Consider the following 24201-nt stretch of genomic DNA (forward strand, 5'->3'; position numbering starts at 1 on the left):
CAGCCCAGAATAAAAGCACTTTGAGTGTTGTTTATGGGGTTTGTGAGAGATTTATTCAGGATTTTTAACATGTTGCTGTTCTAGATATAAAAATTCTGCCTATGTAGGGGTGCTGCAGGAACTGCAGAGAGGGAATTATATCTTCAGGAGGGTTTGGAGGATACTGAGATTGTTTTCTTGTTCTTCCTTTCCTGCCTGGAAGAGGAAACGAGCTTTAATTATGGCCAAGCTGCCCGTGACTTGCCTGGTTTAATGATGAGTCTGCAAGTGACAGTTTGGTCATTGTACTGGGCTGTCTCTCCCTGAATCCCATCGTTAGGGCTGGTACCTGACCAGTATATCCCAGGAAAACTGGCAGTGCAGTGCTCTGGTGTGGCTCCTGGTAGAAGTGCCTTGGGTCTCTTTAGGGTGAGAATGGGGCTGAAATAAGGATGTGAGGGTGTCTCTGCCCCCTCCCCAAACTGCTGAAGTCCTGGTTCCTTTCCCATTACAAAGGCCAAAAATAAGGAAAGTCTCACATGGGTCACACAGCTTTTGGGAGCTAGGGAAGGGGATCCTGGCTCTGTCCCTGTCTGGAGGAGCCCCAGTACTCACACAAGATCCCAGCCATCCCTCATCCCCTCCCTGCATGTTCCTCCTGATCCCATTTGCTCAGGGAAAAAAAACAGTATAAATTAAGCAGAATTTATAACTCTGAGAGGAGAAAAAAAATCCTCTAGGAATTATTCATAGTGATTTTTTCCCTGTTAAATGATGAGTTGCAAGACAAGTATCTCTGTCGAGCTGGGAGCCTGGATCCACCCCAGGCTGCCCTGGGGTCAGGAAGGTGGGAAATCTTGCTCCTCTCCTCCCCAGGAAAGTCAGATCCATTCATTTCCATCTACATATTAATGCAATTCCAAAGTCAGCCTAAACCTGCAGACAAACTGGCATCATCATAATCACACACTCAATACATCAGGGTTCATTATTTGGTGGATTAATTAAAGAAAAGAAATGGGGGAAAGAATGTTTCCTGCAGTAACACATGGGTTTGGGGCTGTAAATGCCCCTGGAAACAGCTCACTGGTGTGTGCCAGCACAGGTTGCTGCATAATCAGTCTGGGCTGGCTGCTGGTTTAACTGGGCTCGGTGCCAGCCTTGCTTTTCCCAGGGTGCTGGGTAAAGCACGAGGGTCCTCGAGTGGTCCTGGAGCAGTGATGCCCTAGCTAAACAACACCCCCTGGCTGGAAATCTGGTTTTCACATCCACTCTGTGCTCTTTATGGTTTCCCCTTCTTTGGGAACTAAGAAACCTACACAGCAGAAGTGATAAATACCTTAAAATCCAAAGTCTCATTAAGCCAGGGCAAAGTTACAGGCTCCAACACCCGTTTCTGTTGCTTTTTTGCTAAATCCTCATTTGTATTAAAATTCCAAGTGTAATTTGGGACAGAATTCGAGCTGCTAGGCTTTTAAAATAAAATTCTATCTTCATGACCAGTGGCAGAAGAGGTTTTTGGTGACTAGGGCTTGCAAACAATCTCAGCTAAAGGGCTTTGGGGGTTCACAAAGGTGAGTTTTTCCAAGTCCAGGTGAAGTTTTAGAACTTGAATTTAGAATAATGGAATGGCCTAGGTTGGAAGGGACCTTAAAGCCCATCCAGTTTCATGCCCTGCCATGGGCAGGGACACCTCCCACTGTCCCAGGCTGCTCCAAGCCCTGTCCAGCCTGGCCTTGGGCACTTCCAGGGATCCAGGGGCAGCCACAGCTTCCATGGGCACCCTGTGCCAGGGCCTGCCCACCCTCATAGAAAAGAGTAAATTTAGAGGTAGTTTCCTCACTCCCCAAACCACCCCCCTGAGCCAGACCCTGCTCATTTTTGATGCCTGGGACTCACAAGAGAGCTGGAAACTACTTCCTATCTCTGACTTTATTTTACTTTATTATTTTAATTTTTATAAAGCAGGGTTCCTGTACAGAAATGCCACTGTCAGGCAAAAATCCCGAGGGTTGGAGCTGGAAATAATATCTGAAGTACTTTGTGAGATACTGTGGATCTGGCATATTCAGCTCCATCACACATGGAGCAGCTGCTGTAGTGAGAGGTGTGATGGGAGGCCCTGGGGTCACTTTAATTTCATACAGCTATAGATTGACATACATATATATTTATAAAAGTACACAGAGAGCTCCCTCTGAGCATCCTGGCTACAGCATGGCTCAGTCTGGGCAGGCAGGATCTCCCTGTGCTGTTTCCCTGGACTAGGATTTGTCCCCAGTTTCCCAGCCCAGCTGAGGAGCTGGAGGAGCTGGATTTTAGGTGGGAAGAAGCTGAATCAGCCCCCAGATCCCTGCTGGGATGCTGCCAGAATGGGATGATCAAGGTCCACATCACCCCGTATGCTCTGGTGTGCTGCTTGCCACTCATTTTTCCCAGGAATATTCTATTTTTCTTTAAGTCAGCAAACCTGAAGCTCAGGAAAGCCACTCTCTTTGCTTGTCCCGGGCTCCAAGCTCTGCCCAAGCAGGGTGGCATTTTAAAAAGTAATGACTTGAAGCATTTATGCCACTTTAAGGCGATGGCAGTCACATCTTCCAGCAGGCTAGGAATTCGGCAGATGGAAAAACAAAGGCCTCCGTGAGCAGATGGGCTTGTGGTAGCAGGGGGTGAGGAGCCCAAGTGTGGCCACGCCAGGACTCCACTCATGCCTGCAAAGGGATTCTGAAGAGCTGGAGATGTACAGGTGGATGCAGCGCTGAGCAAGAGGCTTTTTTTTTTTTTCCTGTGGCACATTGACACGGTGCAGGGAGGATCAGTGGCATTGATCTGAGACCTCAGTGGGCAATGTCACCCTATTTGATTCCTTTACAAAAGAGAAATTGGTTTTGACAGCCTTGTGGGCTCTGTCTTTCTAACGGGGAGGGCTGCAATTTCCACATTTCTGGAGAAAGGTAATGGCTTTTATTAGCCTAAATTGATACAGCTGGAGAAACCAGACACAAGCCAAGCTCTGCATCCAGCCTGGGAGCCCCAGGTGCATCTGTGCCTGCTTCCTCCAGCTGTATCAATTCATTCTCTCAACGCTATTACTACTTCCTCTGAGCATCCTCCTCCTCGGGCTTGCTGAGTACCTGGAAATGACAGTGGGAAGGTGAAAGGAAGGAAAAGTTGGTGGCTCATGAATGTGGCATGGGGCTGTAGAGGTGCTTCAGGGAGCAGGAGAACCCATCAATTATTGCTCAGCTTCAGGTAATGTGGTCAGGAAGTCCCTGGATGGTGGCTTTTGCAGGATGCATTGGGACTTGAAGTTCAGCTATCCCTTTGGAGGGATGCTGCTACATCTAGATGAGAGCCTTTCTAGGTGCCTGCACGACCTCTGTCCCTGCTTGATGAATTGTGAAAGGGAGGTGATATTTTTGACATCAGAAATCCTATCCTATCCTTTTTTGTCTCTGCTATGGAGATCTGGGCAGTGCTGTTGTTCATCCTTCTCCTGATGGGCAGGGGAGGGGGAGCCCTTGCTGCAGCCTGTTATTCCATCCTAATTACTTTAGCACTGCAAGTAACAACTCAAGTTCCCACAAATTACTCCCTTAATGGGATTCTTCTTGGGCTTAATGACTTCATCTGTTCCCTGTCACCCTGGGAATTTGGTATTGGCACATGGATATCGGGGTCAGCTTCAGACATGCCCTGCTCCATCCTCTGGCCATATCCATATTCCCAGCATCACATCCATGTCCAGGGCAGCCTTAGATGCAGTCAGAGGTCTCTAAATAACACTAATGACAGTAACGACATTAACAGTAGAAAGCTTTCTTTGGGAGCACTCCCAGTTTGAGAGAGTCCAGGAGAATTTTTACAATGGATCTGGAGCTTTTTGAAAACAATGTCTCTGAAGTGGCATAAGTTTCTCTTCCCATCTCTGGTTGTCTTTTGGACACAGCTCAGAGGGGGATGGAATGAGGTCCCATGATGTGGCAGAGGAAATGACCTCAAGCCATTCCAGGGGAGAATTAGGCTGGATATTAGGAAAAGTTTCTTCCTTGAAAGGGCTGTCCAGCCCTGGCACAGCTGTCCAGGGCAGTGATGGAGTAACCATCACTGGAGGGATTTAACCATCACCGTGTGGATGTAGCACTTGGGGACATGGGCTAGTGGTGGCCTTGGTTGTGGTGGAAGAACAGTTGACCTTGATGATCTTGAGGGCTTTTCCAACCTGAATGATTCTGTGATCCTATGATCACTTCCTGGCACAGTTCTCTTCTGCCATGTGAGTTTCCCCTCCTGCCATAGGCTGTGGTGCCATTGTGGCCTGTGCAAGAGGAGAAGCATGTGGACATCACAGTTCTGGTGCCCTGGGCTCTGCTAAGAGCCACGTGTTGGAGGGTGACAGCCGTTTGCTGAGTGTTGTTGGTTGAGGTGGTGGCAGCAGTGGAGCATCTTTGCTCAACTTGCCTCTTGTTTTGGTCCTCTCCCAACATCATTTGGTGAGTCCCAATTCTCCCATTTTTCTTTCCCAGGATGAAAATTGTTTTTGCAGTCTGTATGCAAATCCAGCAGTGCTACTGAGCAGCGCCCAGGCCACCATTCTGCTACACCTCTGTGGTGGTGACCTGGGTGACTTCTGAGCGCAGCTCATCTCCCCCGTGTGCCCGGCAGCCCCGCTGGGGGCTGCCCACGTCTAGTCATGCCGGCTTGTTGCGGGCTTCAGAAGGGGTGCAGGTGGAAACGTGCTCCCGCGTGGTGTTCCTGGCACGGGAGAAGCTGTTCTGGTCCACACGGGCTCGGAAGGGCAGGCAGAACTCTCGGAAGCACCTCTTGAAGTTTTCATCCAGGAAAGCATAAAGGACGGGGTTGAGGCTGCTGTTGGTGTAGCCCAGAGCGATGCAGAAGTGCAGGCTGGCCACCACGTAGGGGTTCTTCTTGTCTATGTCCACCAGCGTCCAGACGATGACGAAGATGTGGATGGGTGTCCAGCAGATGATGAAGGCTGCCACCACCACCAGCACCATGCGTGTGATGCGCCGCAAGTTGCGATCCTTCTCTTTAGAGCCTGAGAGGAGCCGGACACTCTTCAGGCGAAGGATCATCAGCCCATAGCAGATGGTGATGACCAAAATGGGGACCAGGAAGGCAAAGATGAAGACACATATCTTGGTCACGGTGTCCCAGTAGATGGGAGGATCAGGAAACTGGAGAGTGCACAAGACCATACCATCTGTAGGAGAGAGGAGGGACGAACAGGGAGCTGGAGGAGTGTCTGCTGAGAATATTCTGCCTTCTGTTCAGTCATGGCCTGTTAAAACCCCAGGGAGGTGCATTCCTACCTGCCTGCTCTTGGCAGAGGTTCCCCAGGAGCTCTGTCATCAGGCCCCTGTCCACAAGACACTAAGGGGATGCACTGACCCTGGAACCTTTACCCTGCAGAGCCTCCTGGGCCATTCAAGGCCAATCCTGCCTTCTCCCAACTCCCAGGGTGGACATCCCCATATCACCCTCCACTGAAATCTGTCCACTTCCGTGAGATGTTCAGAGCTTTCTTAGCAGCCTCAAGGACCAGTGTCCCCACACAGGAGCTGCAGATCTTAGTGTGGGCCACTTGGAGACTTTGCAGCAGCATCCCTGGGGGTTTTTTAGGCACCTGATTTGCATCCCAGGAGGTGGGGAGGGGCACTGGTTGGACTGGAGATGGGGAAAGATGGAGATGAGATTCTCTACGCTTAAGGGGAAGGGAGGACAATTTCTGGGACAGTTTCCAAGATGGGAAATAACACCATGATGTTTTTTTCCAAGACAGGGCACATTTATGGTGCCATAGAGAGGTGCCCGCTACTGACCACAAATCTGCTACTGGACCAGAAGTCAAGTTTTCCAGGTCACCCCTGGGGTGGACTGATGGGACAGGAGGGGACGTGTCCCCAGAGACACTTGCCTTTTGACTTGGTGACTGCCATGACCATGATGGGCACCCCGATGAGGGAGGAGAGCACCCAGATGCAGACATTGATGATCTTGGCTTTGGCCGGCGTGCGGAAGTCCAGGGCCTTGACAGGGTGGCACACGGCGATGTAGCGGTCCACGCTCATCATGGTGAGGGTGAAGATGCTGGTGAACATGTTGTAGTAGTCGATGGAGAGCACAGCCTTGCAGAGCAGCTCCCCGAAGGGCCAGGTCTCCATGAGGTACTTGGCGCTCTGGAAGGGCAGGGTGCTGGTGGCCAGGGCATCAGCCAGCGCCAGGTTGAAGATGTAGATGTTAGTGGCTGTCTTCATCTTGGTGTACCTGGGGGTGGCAGAGAAAAGATGTGTTACAGGTGCTCAGGGCACTTGATGTGATGAGGAGGGGGCACAACCTGTGTGCTCATGAAGGTGACACCAGCCTTGGTGGGCAAAAGTGTTGTGATGTGCCTTTGTGCAGCAACAATGTGCCAGAAGCTTTCCATGTGCATCAGGGAGCACATTGAGGAAGGAGCCAGTCCAGGGGAGGCCACCAAGATGACTAGAGGGATGAAACACCTCTGCTATGAGGAAAGGCTGAGAGAATTGGGATTGCTCAGCCTGGGGAAGAGAATCTTTTGAGGTGACTAATTGTGGCCTTCCAGTCCCTGAAGGAGCCCACAAGAAACATGGAGGAGAGACTCTTTACAAGGGTCTAGAGAGACAGGTTATTAGATGGAATATTGGAAAGAAATTCTTCCCTGGGAGGGTGGTGAGACCCTGGCAGAGGGTGCCCAGAGCAGCTGTGGGTGCCCTGGAAGTGTTCAAGGCCAGGCTGGACAGGGCTTGGAGCAACCTGGGATAGTGGAAGGCATCCCTGCCCATGGCTGAGGAGTAGAATGAGATGAGCTTTAAGGTCCCTCCCAACTCAAACCATTTTGGGATTCTGCGATTTTATGACTTCAACACACAAGAACACAAGTATGGAATCATAGAATGGCTTGGGTTAAAAGGGTCCTTAAAGCTCATCTCATTCTACTCCTCAGCTATGGGCAGGGAGCCACACATCACATCCTGGTACCCGAGGAGGGGATGGCATTCACGTGTGCTCAGCTGGGACATGCAGAGCATGGTTTGGCCCCTGCCACAGTGGTTTTCCTAGACCTGACCAGGGAGGTGACACTCATTCCATGCGTGCTTTTATTCGAAGGAATAAAGAACTTTCCAGAGAACTCAGTTTTCCTAGGAGATTGATTTGCTCCATTTCCCTGAACCAGTTGCACAATGTCCTTTATCCCCTCAACCTTCCTCCGTCTGATTTTCTACCCAGTAAATTGTGATTATCCAGCCTGCTTCCCTGTCAAGTTTGCCTGCAGAAATTGGATCGATTAGCCCCGGAAACAGGCCATCTGGAAGCAGCCCAATTAGCCAGCCTGGAGCTCCAGAGCCTTTGGGGAAGCCTGGCTGTATCCCCCAGGGCATTTGGGAAGGGCTGGCTCTGCTTCTGGTTCTTGTCACAGCATGGCAAGAGAAATGCCTGGTCCTTCATGTCCAGACCTTTCCTGAAGGGATGAGGCAGTTATGGCAGATGCCAGAGCAGCAGGGATGTGTGTGTGTCCCAGGAGTATCCAGTCCTGCAAGTGTTGGTCAGAGGGATGCTTTGAATGGTGTGGTGGCTTGGAAATAGATACTGAGGGATCTGCTGGGTGCTCCCAAAGGGCAACACATGTGGGGTGGGACAGGCTCTGTGGAAGACTCTGCTCTTTGCAGGGCTACACCAGCAGCTCCAACTCTTCCTGTGCTCCCTTCCAGCAAATCCCCATTGCTCAGAGAGAGCATCCTTCCCCAAGCTTGTTTAGATGCATCCTAATTAGTTAACTAATGTCAGGGTCAGTTTGCACAAAACCATCTCTGTGCATGGCTAAACCTGCCTGTAGCAGCACTGGGGTAAGGCACGGAGTGGGGAGATAATCCTTTTTGTTACTGGGATGAAGAGATTGTTTTCCTTGAAGTACTGATAAAATAGATAGAAAATGACTTTTCACATGTGTGATAGGGGTAAGAGAGTTTTAAACTGATAGAGGGCAGGTTTGGATCAGATATGAGAGTGGTGATAACCGGGCACAGCGTGCCCAGAGAATCTGAGGCTGCCCCATCCTGGCAAGTGTTCCAGGCCAGGTTGGACAGGGCTTGGAGCAACCTGGGATAGTGGAAGGTGTCCCTGCCCATGGCAGGGAGTGAAATGCAATGGGCTTTAAGGTCACTTCCAATTTAAAGCGTTCTAGGATTCTGTGACAATTGGCATAGCTCATTACACGTTGGGGGTACATGGAATAAATTGAGGTGGGAGGACTGACTGGCTCCCATCTCAGGTGGTCCTGCCCTAGCTGGAGCCCAGGACTGCAGGTTGGTGTGGGAAAGAGGCTCCTGGGATTGATGGTGCTACCCAATCCCTTCCCCTTATCCTTTCTCCAACTCAGCAGGGTCAGGAGAGTGTCTTGGTGGGGATGGAGACCCACCAGGTTCCACTGTCAATAGAACTGGGAACTGGAGCTGAAAAACTCATTTCTCTCAGAGAAAATAGAAAACAGCAGCCTAACCCAGCTCCCAGCTTCAAGAGCATTCCTGTCTCCTTCACCACGGCTGCAAATGGCAGTCCATTGCCCAAGGGTGGAAAATTCGAGCTGAGCTTTTTTTTTTTTTTTTAATTTAAATATGGCATTAAAAATGTCTTGTCCTTGAAAAGTCCTTTTCTGTTCTCTTTAGTGTTATTTTCCAAGTGCTTTTGCAGAAAAGTTTCCTCCCAGGTTAAATAAAATCATGAGAATTTGTGGTATTGTCAGGTTTTGCCTCTCCTATGTGAACAGTCAGTTCAGGTAGATTCACATGTCTTTGGTCTCTGTTTTTTGAGTAAAATGGTAAAAAAATCTGTTATTAATTTCATGGTCTGCCAGATGTGCTTGGCTGTGCAGGGTAAGAACTTTCCAACCCCTGCCAGACGTGCCAGGGGTAGGGGACACATCCCCAGGCAGGATGGGGCTGGTGAGGGCAAAGCAGTGTCAGGGATGAGTGGGATAATGGAGATGACTGGGATGATGATGGAAAGGACTGGATGATAATGGGAATGTCTGGGATGATGGGTTGACTCTGACAATATATGTGACTGGAGTGATGGGGATAACTGGGATGATGAAGGACATAACTGGGATGATGGGGTTGACTGGGATGATGGGAAAGAAGGGATGCTGATAGGGATAACTGGAATAGTAAGGATGGCAATTTAGCCTCCAGCACTGGGGTTTTGGGGCAAGATTCAGCCCCCTCCAGGTTTGGGCTGAGGTGTCAACCCCCTGCACAGGGTGAGGCATGCATCCTGGTGACCCTCCTGAGATGCAAATAAAACTGCAGCTCTAGGAAAGAGGTTTATTGCCCACATGAGAGCAAACCATCCACTGCTGCTGATGGAGCTCCCTGGGCTGCCAAACCCATTGCAATTAAGTGAGTGCCTTGATTGGGAAGTTATGCACTTGAATGGAACAATCTGGGAGGTGTTGATGAAGAGAGGAGATGGGAGGGGATGGGGCAAGCACAGGGCAACTCTGCATTCCAGTCTTGACTCCCAAGTAGGGATGCCCTCTCCAAACCTCTTAGAAAATAAGTAACTGAAAGGAAAGATAATAATAAATGAAAGAAAAACTCCTGCAGCTGCTAAAAGCTGCTGCCTGAAAGAGCGTGTCTTAACAAAGCCTGCACCCAGCTGTCCCTGCAGCCTGTGTGGGAGCTGGTGGGGGGCTGATGGGCTCAGTGGGGATGAGGGCACTTGCAGTCCTGAGCTCACGGCTGCAAATTGCTTCCAGGAGTATTTTTAAAAGCATCTGACAATGCATTGGGCATGGCAGTGCTGGTGAGAGCTGTGCTGGGGAGAGTGCTGGGTGTGCTGGGCTCCCTCCAGGTGTGCTGATGGGTTTGGCTGCTCTGGAGAGGGATTTATTTGGAGTTTGGCTGTGCTTGGCTCACTGTGTGTCCATTCACAGAGCTATATGCCAGGGTCCTGTGTCTGCATCTGCCAGCTCCTGGCACTCATGGACTTTGTGGCAAATGCAGTGCAGGATGTGCTCCAGCCATGCTCCCAGACTGCCTGGACACCCTGCCTGGACCCCAAGAGCACTGAGAGGTGGCACTAGGAGAAGAGCACAAGGCAAATACCCAGAATCTCCCTGACAGTGAGGTCCAAATCCGAGCTGATCCCATCTCATAGCCCTTTTTTTTTACACAGGTCTCCCCTAGTCCTGGCCTAAATCCTGTCGACATGGAGCAACTCTGACAAGGACCCCTGGAAAACTCCAGGTGGCTTTGGTCATGGAAGGGGCGGAGGTACATGTCCCTGCAGCCCCTCCTGTCCTAGGGGCTTGGAGGGTGATACTTGCTCATTTCATGGGAGATATTCCCCACACTTGGAAGTGTCCAAGGCCAGCTTGGACAGGGCTCGGAGCCACCTGGTCTAGTGTAAGACAACCCTGTTTAAGGCAGGGTAGTGGAACAAGATGGTCTATAAGGTCACTTCCAGCCCAAGCCACTCTGAGATTCTGTGTTTAGTTCCATCATCAGTTCGAAAATGGGGGCCTAGAAGCTGTGGTGATGGGATCTGTGGCTGTCAGGCTTGCTAAAGCCCGGCTAACGGTGCAGTTACTCAGTGAATAAAATAGGGAGGGTGTTGTTTGCATGAAATCACTCTCCTTAAGATGCCTTCCCTCTCCTCTCAGAGTAGAATTAGCTGGAGGGGGTCTAATAACACTCATCCCTCACCCTGACATCGCTCATGGCATCTGTCTCTGCCGCAATTATCTCAATTTGCTTTTTCAGACAAGGGCTCATTTTTAATGCCACTTTGAGTGGATGAAAAATCCCATTAGGGGTCAGGTCGGGTCAGGTAGGTACTCTCCCATTGCCCACCCTCTTGCCCACCCCCTCAGCAGAGCCCCGCAGAGAGTGGGGAGCAGGCACAGCAGAGCAATGGGCACTCAGGGTGGCTCATGGACACGTTTCAGGATGGTTTCCTTCCCTCCGGTGAGTCACCACATTTATTTGTGCGCAGGCAGTGCCAGGCTGTACTGACCTCCTGTAACAATAGCTATGGACTGAAACCAATGGGGAAATGAGTGTGAAGGTGTAAAAAATGTGAATTTGGGGGATTTGTTTAAATCCAGCCATGAGCTCTGGTTTGGCTCTAGGGTTTTGGCCAAGCTGGGGTTACAGCACCACCTGAGGCAATGGGAATTGGAATTACCCCACAAATTCTGGACCTACCAGAGAAGCCCCCTCCAGTGCAGAGGGGGTGGCTGTGAACCCAGGTACTCAGTGAGACCCTTCTGCTCCCTCCTGCCAGGCCAGAGGTGTTGGGGTCTGTGCCCTCACAGAGTGTGACTGTGAGCACAGCCCATCCTTTGCTGCTGGCAGGGCTGTGGGGGAGCTCTGTCAGCCCACACTGCCGGTGCTGCTCCTGTGCTCTGCAAGACTTGGCTTTATGGTCCCATTTTCCATGTCAACCCATCTTATCCAGGCAGGACTAAGCCTTTGTCCCCTCGGACAAAGGGACTGATGAGATTTTGTACCTTAGCACAAGTGCCTGGCTGGATACAGCAGCATCTTGCCATGCCCCGTCTTTAAAACGGGGGCCATTTGGGTCGTGTTGCTTGTCGTGGGGTGCAAGACCCCACAGAGCCTGTCTCTACCCAAGGAAAGCCTCACCACAGGTGCTGAGGTCTTGGATGAAGCCAAAGTAGGTCTCTTGGCTGCTGGAGATGGTACCCCACATTGAGTACAGCTCAGCTGCTGTGGAAGATGGGGCTGGGCCATGCTTTTTTCTTTGTTAGAGAAAATCACAAGTCAGGCAGCTGCAGGAGGTGCTGGCACAAGAAGGAACTGGGAATGGGCTGGGTGGGTAATTCCCACGAATGGAGTGGGGTGGCAGCAGTGGGACCCCACCAGACCTGGCTGAAGGGGGTGGGGGGGTTCTGGACCCGCCCTGCTAACAGCTCCCAGCCCGCAACGTGACCAGCCCTGCGGCTTCTCTTCCCCACAAAGGACAAGGGGCACTCTTGTCCGACAAGGGGTCGGGCTGTGTCCCCCCCAAACCCAGCCCCCTTGCACTCCCCGAGCTGCTCCAGACAGGCATGGCCTCTGCTTTCAGCACCTGCACCCCCCCTCGCACAGCTCGCACACGTCCTGCTCACACAGCTCGCCCGTCTCGGTGCTGCCTGCGCACACCCAACCCTCCTGCTGCTGCTGCCGCCTCACACTCGGGGCACACTCATACCTGGGGCACGCTCACAGCCGTTGCACACTCATTCTTGGTGCACGCTTACTTCTGGTGCTGGGTGACACACAGCACACACTCGCCCCTGTGCGCACTTTCTCTAAGTGCAAACTCCCTCCTGGTGCACGCTCACCTCTAGTGCACACCCACCCCTGTGCACACTCACTCACTGTCACCATCTCTCACCTTCATGTGCTGCACACTGCCCCCGGCACAGCCCGCCTCCATCGGTGCTCTCACTCCTGGTGCCCACCCACCCCAAGTGGCTCCCACCCCTCGAGGGCAGCGCCCGGGGTGCCCAGCTCTCACCTGACGATGCCGTACATGACCAGCACGTTGCCCAGCAGCCCCACCACGCACACCACGGAGTAGAGCGCGGTGATGACGATGGCGATGAGGATGGATGTAGCGTTTTTGGCCCGCTGCGGGCCCGTGTCGTTGACCCCGTGTCCGGGCAGGGGGGCCCAGGCGGTACCGTTGCCCCAGGGGGTGGCAGTGGCCGTGGGCAGCACAGAGGGCAGTTCCACGGGCACATCCATGGTCACATCCATGGGCAGCTCCATGGCCCGCGGGCGGCCGTGGCCCAGCAGGAACCGCCGGGCGCATCCGAGCAGCGCGGGTTCGAGCCCCGCTCCCGGCCGGTGCCGCCTCCCGCACTCGCCGGGCCGCGAATGCCTTATAAACCCGCGTGTTCCCCGAGCCACGTGGGGCCGGGGGCGGCCCTGCTCGCCCGCCCGCCCCCCCGCCTATCTGCACCCCTCCCGCTCCCTGCCTGCTCCCTAGATCCCTGCCAGCTATTCTCCCCCTTGCTCCCTACCTGTCCCCCCCGTCCCTGCCTCCCTCCACCTCGGTCGCTATCTGCCTTTCTTTCCTTTCGTCCTTGTCCTCCATCCGTGGTCCCGTTTTCGCCGCATCTCTGTCTGCCTCTCCCTATCCCTGCCTGCCTCGCCCTATGCTTCCATTCCCCCCACAGATCCCTCCTTGCGCGCCCCTCTCCCCCCGCCCCCAAGCCTGTCGCTCTCTCTCCCCATCCGTTCCAGCCTCCCTTCCTGGTTCTTGTCTTCTCAGATCCTGCCTGACCCCCGCTCTCCCCAGTCCCTGCCTCCTTTCCCATCACCCAGTTCCTTACCTGCACCCCCTCTCCCCAATTCCTGCCTCTATGTCCCCTCCCTGCTTGCCTTCCTAATCCCTGTCTCTCCCCCCAACTCCTCCCGGTCCCTGCCTCCCCCCCATCCCTGTCTGTCTCCCATCTCCGGAGCCGGCAAGAGTCCCCTGACTGGAGGGGGAGTGAGATGGATCCCGGCGCTGTGACTGTTTTGGGTTTTCTTTGTCTGTAAGAAAGCAGGGGGACAAACAGCCCCCTTGTCCACAAAGCAAAGCCGGGGCGTCTCCAGTTCCCCCTTGCCCTCTGCTTTTTCTTTCTCTCTTTCATTCTCTCCTCCATGTGTTGTGGGGTTAGGGGGTCCTGGATGAGTCTGGGAGTACTGAGAAGGTCTGGGAGGATGTTGCAAGGGGGTTCAAGAGAGATATGGTGGGATGAGGGAAGGAATTGGAGGGGTGCTGGGGGGAGAATGATACGGGAATGCTGAGGAGGGATTTGGGGAGCAATGTTGGGGGGGATTTAGGAGGAATACTTGGAAGGGATAAGTAGGGATGCTGGGGCTGCTGAAGAGGGTTTCTGGGGAGTTAGGAGGGGTGCTGCTGCAGTCTAAGGGATGTAGGGAGATGCTGCAGAGTAAAGGTGCAAGTACAGACCCAGCAACAGCACCTGAGAGGTTGAGGGTCACCCTCCACTTTCCAAGGATACTTTCCAGCCTTGGGGCAGGACCACTTTTCTCTGGCAGGGCTCCCTCTTTTCAGGGTCTGCAAAGCTGAGAGGCAGGAGACTTATTTTTCCTGTAGCCCCACTGGAGGTGGAACCTGTGGGTACATGTAATTGGAGTGTCCCCATCTCCTATTTGCTTTGGGGATGGATTAATTCATTGCCCTGTGCCCTGAGACAGCCCTGGCTCAGACAGAGAGCTGCAATTTTGGGTACATTTGGCTCCAGAGGGACTGAGCAGGGGACACAGGACATGGAGGAGAGGCCAGCAGCTTGTTCAACCCTGGAGATGGGGTTTTTCAGTCTGCGCAGAGCTCTGCCAGCATCAAACTCCTGCAGTGCTGAAGCATCCAGACATTTCATCAAGAGCCTCATAAAAACGCCCCGGAGGGAATTAATGGCTTTTCATTCATCCCATGGTTCAGATGGCAACCAGCTCCAGGGCCGCTGAGCAGGGAGGTAGGAGCAATGTGCTGTGCATTTCTGTCCTCACAGTGTGAGGTGGCCGTGGTCCAGGCTTTGTCCCACAGGGCTGGTGGGATGGGTAAAGGCAGGAATTGGGACCACAGGGATGGATTTAACATGTGTATCTTGGGTCCTGTGCTTTGGATGCACCAGCCTCCTTACCTGGAGGGTGTTCCCATTCCTGCAGTGGTTTTACAAGCCCAGGCAGGACAGAGGGGAATGTTCTGCACTTCTGTGTGGTCCAGAATACAGGATTTAAATACCTTTCTGGGTGAAAACAGCCTCCCAGACCCAGAGCAAGGTGTTGAGTATCTGCTGTTCCCAGCTCTGATGCAGTCCAGTTGCTGATCTCTCCCAGTGGGAAGGAAACATCAGGCTGGGGAGTGTAAAATAGCTTTTAGCGTGGCTGAGGAGCTCTCTGGAAGAGAACTCATCCCTTCCCTTGGCTCCCAGCATGGCCAGAGCCCCCACACTGACCCTTTTCCAATGGGTTATCTGCAAAGGACTAATCATCCTGGCAGGTTCCAGCAAACATGTCCTCTCGGCTCAGCTCCAGCATTTCCTTAGAAATTTTTTCAGCTGGAATGTTAAAAATAAACCCAGTGGTCACAGAAAACAAATGGAAAATCTTTAACGGGCTTTGGTGCTCATCTGCCTGCTCTCAGCTATTGCTGCTCCAGCTGCCAAGCCTGGCTGCTGCCGTGGATGGAGTTCCCAAAATTGAAGAAACTGAGGCATGTTTAGGGGGAGAGCATCACCCTAATGCAGAGCATGTAGCGTGGTGGGTCCATCAGGCCCTGACCCCCAACTCTGGTGCTGGGACTTCTCTCTGCATCTTGAGTTTGATCGATGCCACTTTATCTACCCCAGGAGGATGAGGAGGCCCTGGCACAGGGTGCCCAGAGCAGCTGTGGCTGCCCCTGGATCCCTGGCAGTGCCCAAGGCCAGGCTGGACAGGGCTTGGAGCAGCCTGGGACAGTGGAAGGTGTCCCTGCCCATGGCAGGGGGTGGGATTGGATGGGCTTTAAGGTCCTTTCCAACATGAACCAATCTGGGATTCTGTGATCTTGGATTGTATTCTGCTCTCCTGTGGGGATTGCTTCTCTTAAGAAGTTCTGTGTGGCAATGCTTTAGCTCTTATTTTCTCCCCAACACCCTGAAAAATAAATAATATATCAAATTGAGGTGGTGAGAGCAATGCTGAGGCTTTGGAGGAGCAGAATTCATGTCGCTCCTTTGCCTCCAAGGGGATTTACAGCTGGAGCCACTAATGTCAGTGTTTTGATTTACTCAGAGACTGCAAACTTGACAAAGTGTATTTCACAGTGAGAAGACCCTCTCCTCTGGAATTTATTTGTTTTAATCAAAATGGACATAAAAATAACATGCAGGAGCCATGAATCTGCTCTGGCCAGACTCCAGTCAAAATCCATGGCAACCTCAGGAGGTTAATGGAGGAGGAAATGGGAGATTCCTTCCTTCCTTCCTTCCTTCCTTCCTTCCTTCCTTCCTTCCTTCCTTCCTTCCTTCCTTCCTTCCTTCCTTCCTTCCTTCCTTCCTTCCTTCCTTCCTTCCTTCCTTCCTTCCTTCCTTCCTTCCTTCCTTCCTTCCTTCCTTCCTTCCTTCCTTCCTTCCTTCCTTCCTTCCTTCCTTCCTTCCTTCCTTCCTTCCTTCCTTCCTTCCTTCCTTCCTTCCTTCCTTCCTTCCTTCCTTCCTTCCTTCCTTCTCCTTATACAAGTGATGCACCAACCCTTGCAGAGGGATTTACCAGCCTCCTCTCCTCCCCCTGAGCTGCTGCCACCATTCTCCAGGGTCTGGTCCCACCCATCCCAACTCAGAGAACCAAATAGTCAGCATGATGGGGGCACCAGGATGGAGCTCAGCTTGTGGTGAACCACTTTGAGGGGGCTACATTGACATCTAGCTCCCTTCATTTATGAGGATGAGCTGGGACATGCACAGAATCACATCTTGGGGAATTGCAGCAGAAAATGTCACTTTGTTTTCTGTAGATCTGAGATGTTTTGGGGCTTGGGAGAGAATGGACCAGATGCTCGATGAGCATCAGCTCAACTGCACTGGTAACCACCGAGCTGCGAGTCCAGGCTGCTCCTCCATCTCCCCAGGGCTCATCACTTCCCCTCCCTCCACTGACAGCTCCAGATAAATCAGCCTTGAAGAGGAAAATGGGCTGATTTGTGTGTTTTGTTTTCCCATGTCAACATATCTGAGTGTTTTCATACCTTGCGGGGCAGCTGCTGCAAAGAACAAAGCCCATCCGTCAGGGGAGTTAAAATTAGATGAGATTCTTCTGTGCCTCACCATTCTGCATGGCTGCTTGTGAGGTGGGGGTTTTGCAGCATTATTTCCTCGGTATTGTGTGTGGAGAAACTGTCTCTCAGGGCAGGGTGTCTGCACAACTGAGATGGCCAGAGCTGGAATTGAATCCAGAGGCTGGATGGAAAATCTCTGCTCACCACCTTGCAGGCAACAATCCCTCTCCCAGAGGCTGGTGATGTCTCAAGGGTGATGCCACCAGTACCCCTGAGATGTTCTTGGGACCTGAGAGAGGCTGTCAGCCTGCCGGGCTTGGTGACAGTCTCAGCCTGCCCCAAACCTGCTGCTGCTTCCACCCAAGGCTGGGGGCAGCGGGGCTCCTTACAAATACATATGCTGGTTCATCCTTTTCAAGGAAAAATGTCTCCAAAGTGACGATTATTTCATCAGAGGGGTTAATGAGCCCTTTTCCTTTAGCCAGGCTCATGTCTGACCTCGTGGCAGTGACAGAGACAGGGACAGCAATAGTGAATGGCTCGTGGGCACCAAGCTGTGCTGGCAGTGAAAAAAGGACGGGCATTGCACCCCATCCCTGGGGAACTCAATCCCCACAGGAGCCTTTTTCCCTGATTGTTGCTTATTTAGATATTTTCACCATCCCACTTCCCCCTCCATGCTCCCTTTGTGTGACGATGGAGCATTGACTGGGAGCGGGCAGTGTGTCCCTGGATTTCGGGGAGCTGGGAGCCTGAGCTGTGCCCTCCCCGCTGGCACTCAGAGGTGGCAGCGCTGCTTCCATCCCATTCGAGTCGGGAGCATTAACAACCTGTGAGTCATCTCATAAATGAACCATCGTGGGGAGGGGGGGATCCAGGGCAGGATGCTGCTCCCAGACAGAGCCGGGCTGCAAAAATAAAGCTTTTTGCTGCTGGTGAAAGGAATTGGTGTCAGTGTGACCCCTGGGCTCTCCGAGGGGCTGGGTTTTCCTGAACAGGGAGCAGGTCCTATGAGACTGAAACATGGGGACTCTGTGTCCTGGTGCCTGGGCCTGGTTGTGACATGCCAGAGGGCCAAGGGCCCTGTGCACATGGGCAGACACACACGGGTACGACCAAGGGACAGGGAGGAGTGTTAGGTCTGGGTTTGCCAAGGGATAAGGTCTGTTTGTCTGTCTCCTGTGAGCCTGACAGGAGATTTGCCAATGTCTGTTACTGTACCAACAGGATGGGAGTTAGACCCATGCCAAGTGTGGCTTAAACCCCCTGGGGCACCTTCGACCCTCCTGATCATGGAGGAGGCAGGTTTCTTTCTTATCATATAAATGTTACGTTTTATGCAGCTTTTTAGCTCTGAGCCACAGTGCAGGAGAGATGGTCCTGCCATCACCTGCAGCCCTGGATGCCAGTGCCAGATGGGATGGACGTGTGGCTGTTCAGCTCATTGATTCACCTCCTTGTAGGGCTCTGGAGATGCTGGGAAAGAAGCGGGTGTTGTCTTTGATGTTGGGAATCCAGGTCAGCTGCAATCATGCTGCTCTCTAACTGTGCCAAATCACAGAGCGCAGCTTCAGAGACTCTTGCTCTGGACTCAAACCCTGGGTCTTCCCTCCCATTTTTCATGTTCCTGCAGAAAGTCCACGGGATGATTTGGTTTGGGGTTGGGAGAGAACAGGAAACCTCCTTTCAGTGGAAACCTGGTGGAAAAGCACAGGAAGGTTTGGATAAGGTTTGGTTTGGGACTGAAGGACTGAGATTTAGGTGATTTGGACCTGGAGGCATCAGGAGCTGCAGAAAGAGCATCAGCTCCCACCAGCTCTTTGTTTTTGTACGAGTCATTCCCTTCCAGGAGCTGAGATGTGGAGGCCAGGGAAGCAATGGCATGGGAGCAGTGGTGGTTACAGGGTGTTTTAAAAATGTGATTAAGGCTCTTTTCCTGGTTATCTTGGAGCTCTCCATATCCTGTGCTTGGTTTGGGCTGTGGGGTAGTACAGGGACCAGTGTGTCCCCTCACAGTGTAGGCTCACAGGCAGCAGTCCTGAAAATGATGGTCAGGCTCCTGAGAGGATCCTGGCAGGTTTTGAAGATGCTCAGCAGGTCCTGAAAGCTGGAGTTGTTCAGGGAATCTGGCTGTAGCATTTGTCACCTGCATGGCTTTGGTCCTGGAGGTCAGGAGAGGTGCTGGATGGCTCAGCTGGGGCAGGACTCATCCCAAAAAGCTCAGCAAACCTCAGGATTTTTCCTTGACACTTTGATTGAGTTCTGAAGGGCTCAGGAGCTGGATTCAGCCAGAGCCAGGCTGGATGCAGCTGTGGCAAGAGACAGAGCAAAGCTCTTTGATCACCAACTGCCTGCTTTCCGCCTGACTTGTCTGAGCTGGATCGCCAGCAGAAAAGCCAACAGTATCACTTGTTGGTTGGTGATGAACATTCGTGGTGATGCCACCCCTGATGCAGCTACCTCCAGGGATTCCTCCTCCAGCCCTTTGTCAGAGCTGGGGATCTTGCTTTGTGTCAGTTCCCAGCATGATACCACCAGATGCCTGCTCCCATCTGTCCTGGCTGGTCCTAGCGGCCTTGAGAGAGCACCCAGGGAGGGCAGCATGCCCTCCATCCACAGGGACACAGATGGTGACTGCCCAATGCTGTATTTTTCCAAGAGAGCCATCTGCTTCCCTCCCTGCTTCCAGGGGCAATGCCAAGCCATGGGGCAGAGCCTCTGCCACCATTCCCAGTCCATCAGCCAGCACTGGGAACCTCTGGAGAGCAGCTGGGATGGCACAGCTCTTCCATGGTCATGGTGATACCCAGGAAAAAGCAAGAGACATCAGGGAAAGGAGTTGAAACTCATCAGTGCTGGGTCTCAGAGGAAACCTCTGGCTCTGTTTGTACCCTGCCATGAGAGCACCATTGACATCCCAGTGCTGGGTGTTTTGGCCATCCTGAGGGTGGGTTCCAAATCCAGGATGAGTACAGGGAACAAGAAAGAGCCAGAGGAAGAGGAGCAGTGACAGCAAAGGCTGCTGTGCTCAGCTTCTCCCAGCTTCAAAGGCAGCTCCCCCTCCTCCAGCCTCTCCAGCCTGCAGAACCTCAGACAGCTGATCAGAGAAGGTGATTTCCCTCCCTCTTTTCTTTCTTCTTCTGAAAGGCACAAAAAACACCCTTTCACCCTCCTGCATCTTGCAAACGTGCAAATCTTCCTCCCACCCGTTGTCCCACTCTTCCTCTCTGGAAATATTCCAGCCTAGCAGGAAGGCAGGATCAGATTCCAGCCATGTCATGGTCCCCTTCCTGAATGCCTCTGCCTTGGGAAGATATTTTCAGGGAAGATCTCCTCTCTGATTATCAGACTGGGGTAATATTTTTTCTTAAGACCTTTTTAGAGCTGATAACCTGCTGGGCTCAGCTGGGCTGTCCCTGGGGAGCACTTGGCCAGCCTGGCCTGTGGTTAAATGAAGACTAGTAATGAGGAAAAATTGAAAGCTGTGATTTAACGATTGGAACAGCTCTTCTTCCACAGCTATCTGTCTGCCTATCTAAATACAGATATATATTTTCTAAACACAAAGTGCCAACATCCCTGCTCTGAGACGGGTGAAGCAGCTGAGAGCCAAACACAGGATTTAAAAGAACAATATTAAATAAATGATGTCCAATGAAAGCCTTAGGCAGAAGAAAACGCTCTGCCAATAGATACTTATTTACATGGAGAGGAAAACAGCTGGAAACAGATTTTTTTTTCCTCTCTCCCAAGGTTTCGGCTTCGGCAATTTGAGGGAGAGGATATTTGATATATAAATCCCTTCCCGTTGCTGGGTTTGGTGGAGGCAGAGCCAGCCCTGGCTCAGGGAAGTATTTGCTTAGATAAAATGTTGATGATTGAAAGATTTTTTTTAATCTGGGTTTTTAACTTGCCCTCCCATGGCACAGTAGGGAGCAAAACTTGGTCGGGGTGGGCTCAATTCCCAGGAGCTGTCCCCCTGTCCCCATCAGGGCGCAACACACACACATCCATATAGACATGGCAGAGTGACTGGGTGCATCAGAGCACAACGTTGCCAGGGATGAAGGGAGGCAGTGTTTGCCCACAACCACCTTCAGGGTGATGCTCCAACATAATTCCCAGTCCCAGAATGGATTTTTCCCATCAGCCTGATGGAAAGACCCATCCTCCTCCCTTCCACTTATAATTGCACTCCATTAGCAACTTGAATGTTCTAGGCTAAGTATTCCCATTTTCCCCACAAATGGAGCCCTTCTTGCCCACCCAACAGCACAACAACCCCTCCTCCATACGGCTGTGGGACCAGAGCTGACGGTGAGTGCCAAGGGGACAATTTCATTCCTTGCTGTAACCAAGATATCTTCTGAGCAAAGCAATTTTTCCTCTTGCCTTGTGCTTCTACCTTCCCTGTATCCAAGCACAGCCGGGATCCTCTGAGGGCCTGGATGACTCACCATGGCAGAGATGTAAGGGCATTAGCATGATTCCTCCCTGGGCTCTGCATCTCCCACCACCAGGAGTTTTTATATTCCAAGCATCTTTCCTGCCCCGAGGAAATGTCACGTTTACCTGCAAAACGGCTGGACAGAAGGAGCAGGTCAGGAGACAGCAGGGATGAGGGCTGGACCAGGGACAGTGGAGTAGGGGTCAGAGGGATGCAAGCACACACACGGAGTGTCACAGCCTCGCTGATGGCAGCGTGACAAGTGTCCCCAGTGCAATTAGTGCCCTCATGCTGAGCTATAGGTGGAAGCTGCCTCCAATCCTCCTCCGTGGCCGCTCCTTTGCCTCTTTCCCCACAGCCCCAGCACTGTGGCGGGTGCAGTTGCTCACTAATTACACGCCGTACCCAGACTGGCTGCTTTGCACAGTGCTATTAATTAGCATTTGCTTCCCTGATGGTTGCTGACCCTGCCAGAGTTGGGAATAAATTGGCTGCTATGGGTAATGGGTTTGCTGCGAGTGGTCGGCTCTGGTGGCACAGCTCCTGGGTAATGGTGTTGTTACAGGATGAGCTATTAATATTCTCATTTTGGAAAGACAAGGCAGTTTGTTGGAAGAATGTGGCCCTCAGTGCCAGCTGCTCTTGACTTTCAGGCTTACAGAGACCTTGGAGAAAAGACAAAGATCTGAGACAGTTGGGATTGTTCAGCCTGGAAAAGAGGCTTTGAGGTCACCTAATTGTGGCCTTCCAGTACCTGAAGAAGCTGTCAAGAAAGACAGAGACTATTCACAAGGGTCTGGAGTGGCAGGACAAGGGGGAATGGCTTTCCACTGCCAGGGATAGCTGGGATATTGGGCAGGAATTGTTCCCTGTGAGGGTTGTGAGGCCCTGGCACAGGGTGCCCATGGAAGCTGTGGCTGCCCCTGGCAGTGCTCAAGGCCAGGCTGGACAGGGCTGGGAGCAGCCTGGGACAGTGGAAGGTGTCCCTGCCCATGGCAGGGGGTGGGACTGGATGGGCTTTAAGGTCCCCTCACACTCTATGATTCTATGACTGTGAAAGGGGGCACAGATATGGCTGGGGGAAGAGCTTGGGACCTGTCCACCCTGCCCTCCTGGAGCATTTTTCCTCAGTAAATAATTGACATGAGGCTGGGGGACTGGGATAGTGTAAAGGAGGTGGAAAGATAATTTGGGGACATTACAAGCAAATCAGGGTTATAAAATGTGCAAAGATATTTTTCCTCTGCAACACAAGCCCTGCTCAGTCCATGCATTTAGGTGCAGAGGATCATGGAGTAAGGATGAGCCTGAATATCCCACTGAGCCTCCCAGGCTCCTCCTCCTTTTCCCCATCACTTTGGGTGCTCTACCTGCACTAAACCTGTCCTAAATCATGTTAATCTGTAGAGCAACCCAACCCCACTTCCCCCCCCCCGCTCACCAGCTCTGTCCTCCAGCCACCTGGCACTTCATTATATCACTCAAGATTAATCCAGAGCTCCTAATTGCCGAGTGCCCAAGAGCTCCTGGTAAGGAGGAAAAAAAAGTGCCAGGCAAAAAAGCCAAGGTTTTTTTGGTTTTTTTTTTTCTGCGCAATATTTAGGTCGACCTGCTGATGTGGGAAGTGCAGAGATGGGAATTTGTGCGGTTTGAGGGAGCTGGGGGTTTTTATAGCATTTATTGGGCCTTTTTCCCTGTCATCTCCTCCATCCTAGCTGTAAGAGGGAAGAGTGTGCATGATTCCAGCTGAAAGTGAGGAAAAAATGTATTTTTTGGAGAGATTTTTGCTTTTAATGGGGGATCTTTGCTTAGTTCTCCATGTATTCAGCTAAAGGAGGGGGAAAAAAAGGGTCTGTGCCAAGCACTGTGATTTTGGGAAGGCTCTGCAGACTCAGCAAACCTCTCCAGCCAGGAAAAAAAAGGGCACAGGGTTTTTCTTTAGGAAAAGTATTTTCCACGCAACAAATTTCACTTTAGAAATAAAGGTCTGGGTCCAATTTGGGGTCTTTTGATGCTTTTAATCATCATGAAGCCTGGTGTGCACAATCGCAACCATACACTTCAACAAATAATTTCCTTCCAATGGACTGCAAACACTGCCGATGAAAACTGATTTTCCTCCTCTTTTTTTTTTTCCTGTTTTCAGGAAAAATACCACAAAGCAAATACCCAGTCAGCTCAAATCCATGGCTTTGCTCCAAGTATTTTGGCTTGGCTGAAGATCCAGGCTGGATCATGTGGCTGTCCTGGGCAATCACTAATTTTTTCAGAGCCACTCCAAAGCAGTTGAATCACTCACATCAAGACAAAATAATGAAAGAGAAAGGAAATTCCATTTGTTTCCCAACCTGGGGCTGGAACCAGAACTGGGAGGCTCAGCAATTTTTTCCTCCTATTTCAGTGCTCTTTGTGTGCTGGGAGTGTCCTGCCGAACAACCCTGCCTGGTTCCTCCAGGTGTTTAGGGACCACCACACCACTGCATCCTTTGACAACCACCCCTATGGAATTCAGACCCTGCACTCCCCATTTTCTCCTGCCCCTGTAGCAGAGGCAGCACCTTGTGCTTAGGAAAACCAGTGCTTAGGGGTTTATTAAAACCAAAAGCTGAATAAAAAGACCAGAGTTTGGAAGGCTTTGGCTGAGCCACAGCTCAAACGAAGTGCAGCAGCTGAGGTTTCCCTAAAAAATTTAGGGTCTCTACAGCTCTTGTTTTCATTTATCATCAAGTCCCAGGGTGGTGCAGGGTCTGGTCAGCTTTTAGGGTACTGATCAGCCTTCTGGGATTTGGGGAAGAGCTGTTGCAGTCCAAGTATTGGGGGCACATTTGCCACCTTTCTCGGGTCACCAAGGCACAGGGAGTTTTTTGGACTCCCTCTAACCCACACAACACTCTCAGCATCATTCCCGCCCCCCCTAAACCAGCCCAGTGCTGTGTTTTCCTGCTTTTCAAAGGAAG

General features: G+C 51.9%; 1 protein-coding gene across 1 annotated transcript; it reads right to left on the reverse strand.

Moving 5' to 3' along the window:
- Positions 1-1904: 1904 nt before the first annotated feature.
- Positions 1905-12830, reverse strand: OPRD1 (opioid receptor delta 1). Its single transcript, XM_014890550.2, has 3 exons — positions 12547-12830; positions 5918-6267; positions 1905-5203 (listed from the first exon to the last, which is right to left on the reverse strand). Exons 1-3 carry the CDS (start codon positions 12798-12800, stop codon positions 4671-4673), a joined length of 1137 nt encoding a protein of 378 aa, XP_014746036.2. The 5' UTR covers positions 12801-12830; the 3' UTR covers positions 1905-4670.
- Between the last annotated feature and the right edge of the window lie 11371 nt (positions 12831-24201).

Source organism: Sturnus vulgaris, chromosome 24 (assembly GCF_052056855.1).
Source record: "Sturnus vulgaris isolate bStuVul1 chromosome 24, bStuVul1.hap1, whole genome shotgun sequence".
Taxonomy (NCBI): Eukaryota; Metazoa; Chordata; class Aves; order Passeriformes; family Sturnidae; genus Sturnus; species Sturnus vulgaris.

Excerpts from the sequence above, each read along its gene's own strand:
- OPRD1 (XM_014890550.2), bottom strand. The coding sequence starts at position 12,800 with ATGGAGCTGCCCATGGATGTGACCATGGATGTGCCCGTGGAACTGCCC. Across the intron at positions 6,268-12,546 it reads GTCATGTACGGCATCGTCAG|GTACACCAAGATGAAGACAG; the intron begins GTGAGAGCTGGG and ends TGCCACCCCCAG. Across the intron at positions 5,204-5,917 it reads GGCAGTCACCAAGTCAAAAG|ATGGTATGGTCTTGTGCACT; the intron begins GCAAGTGTCTCT and ends TCTCTCCTACAG.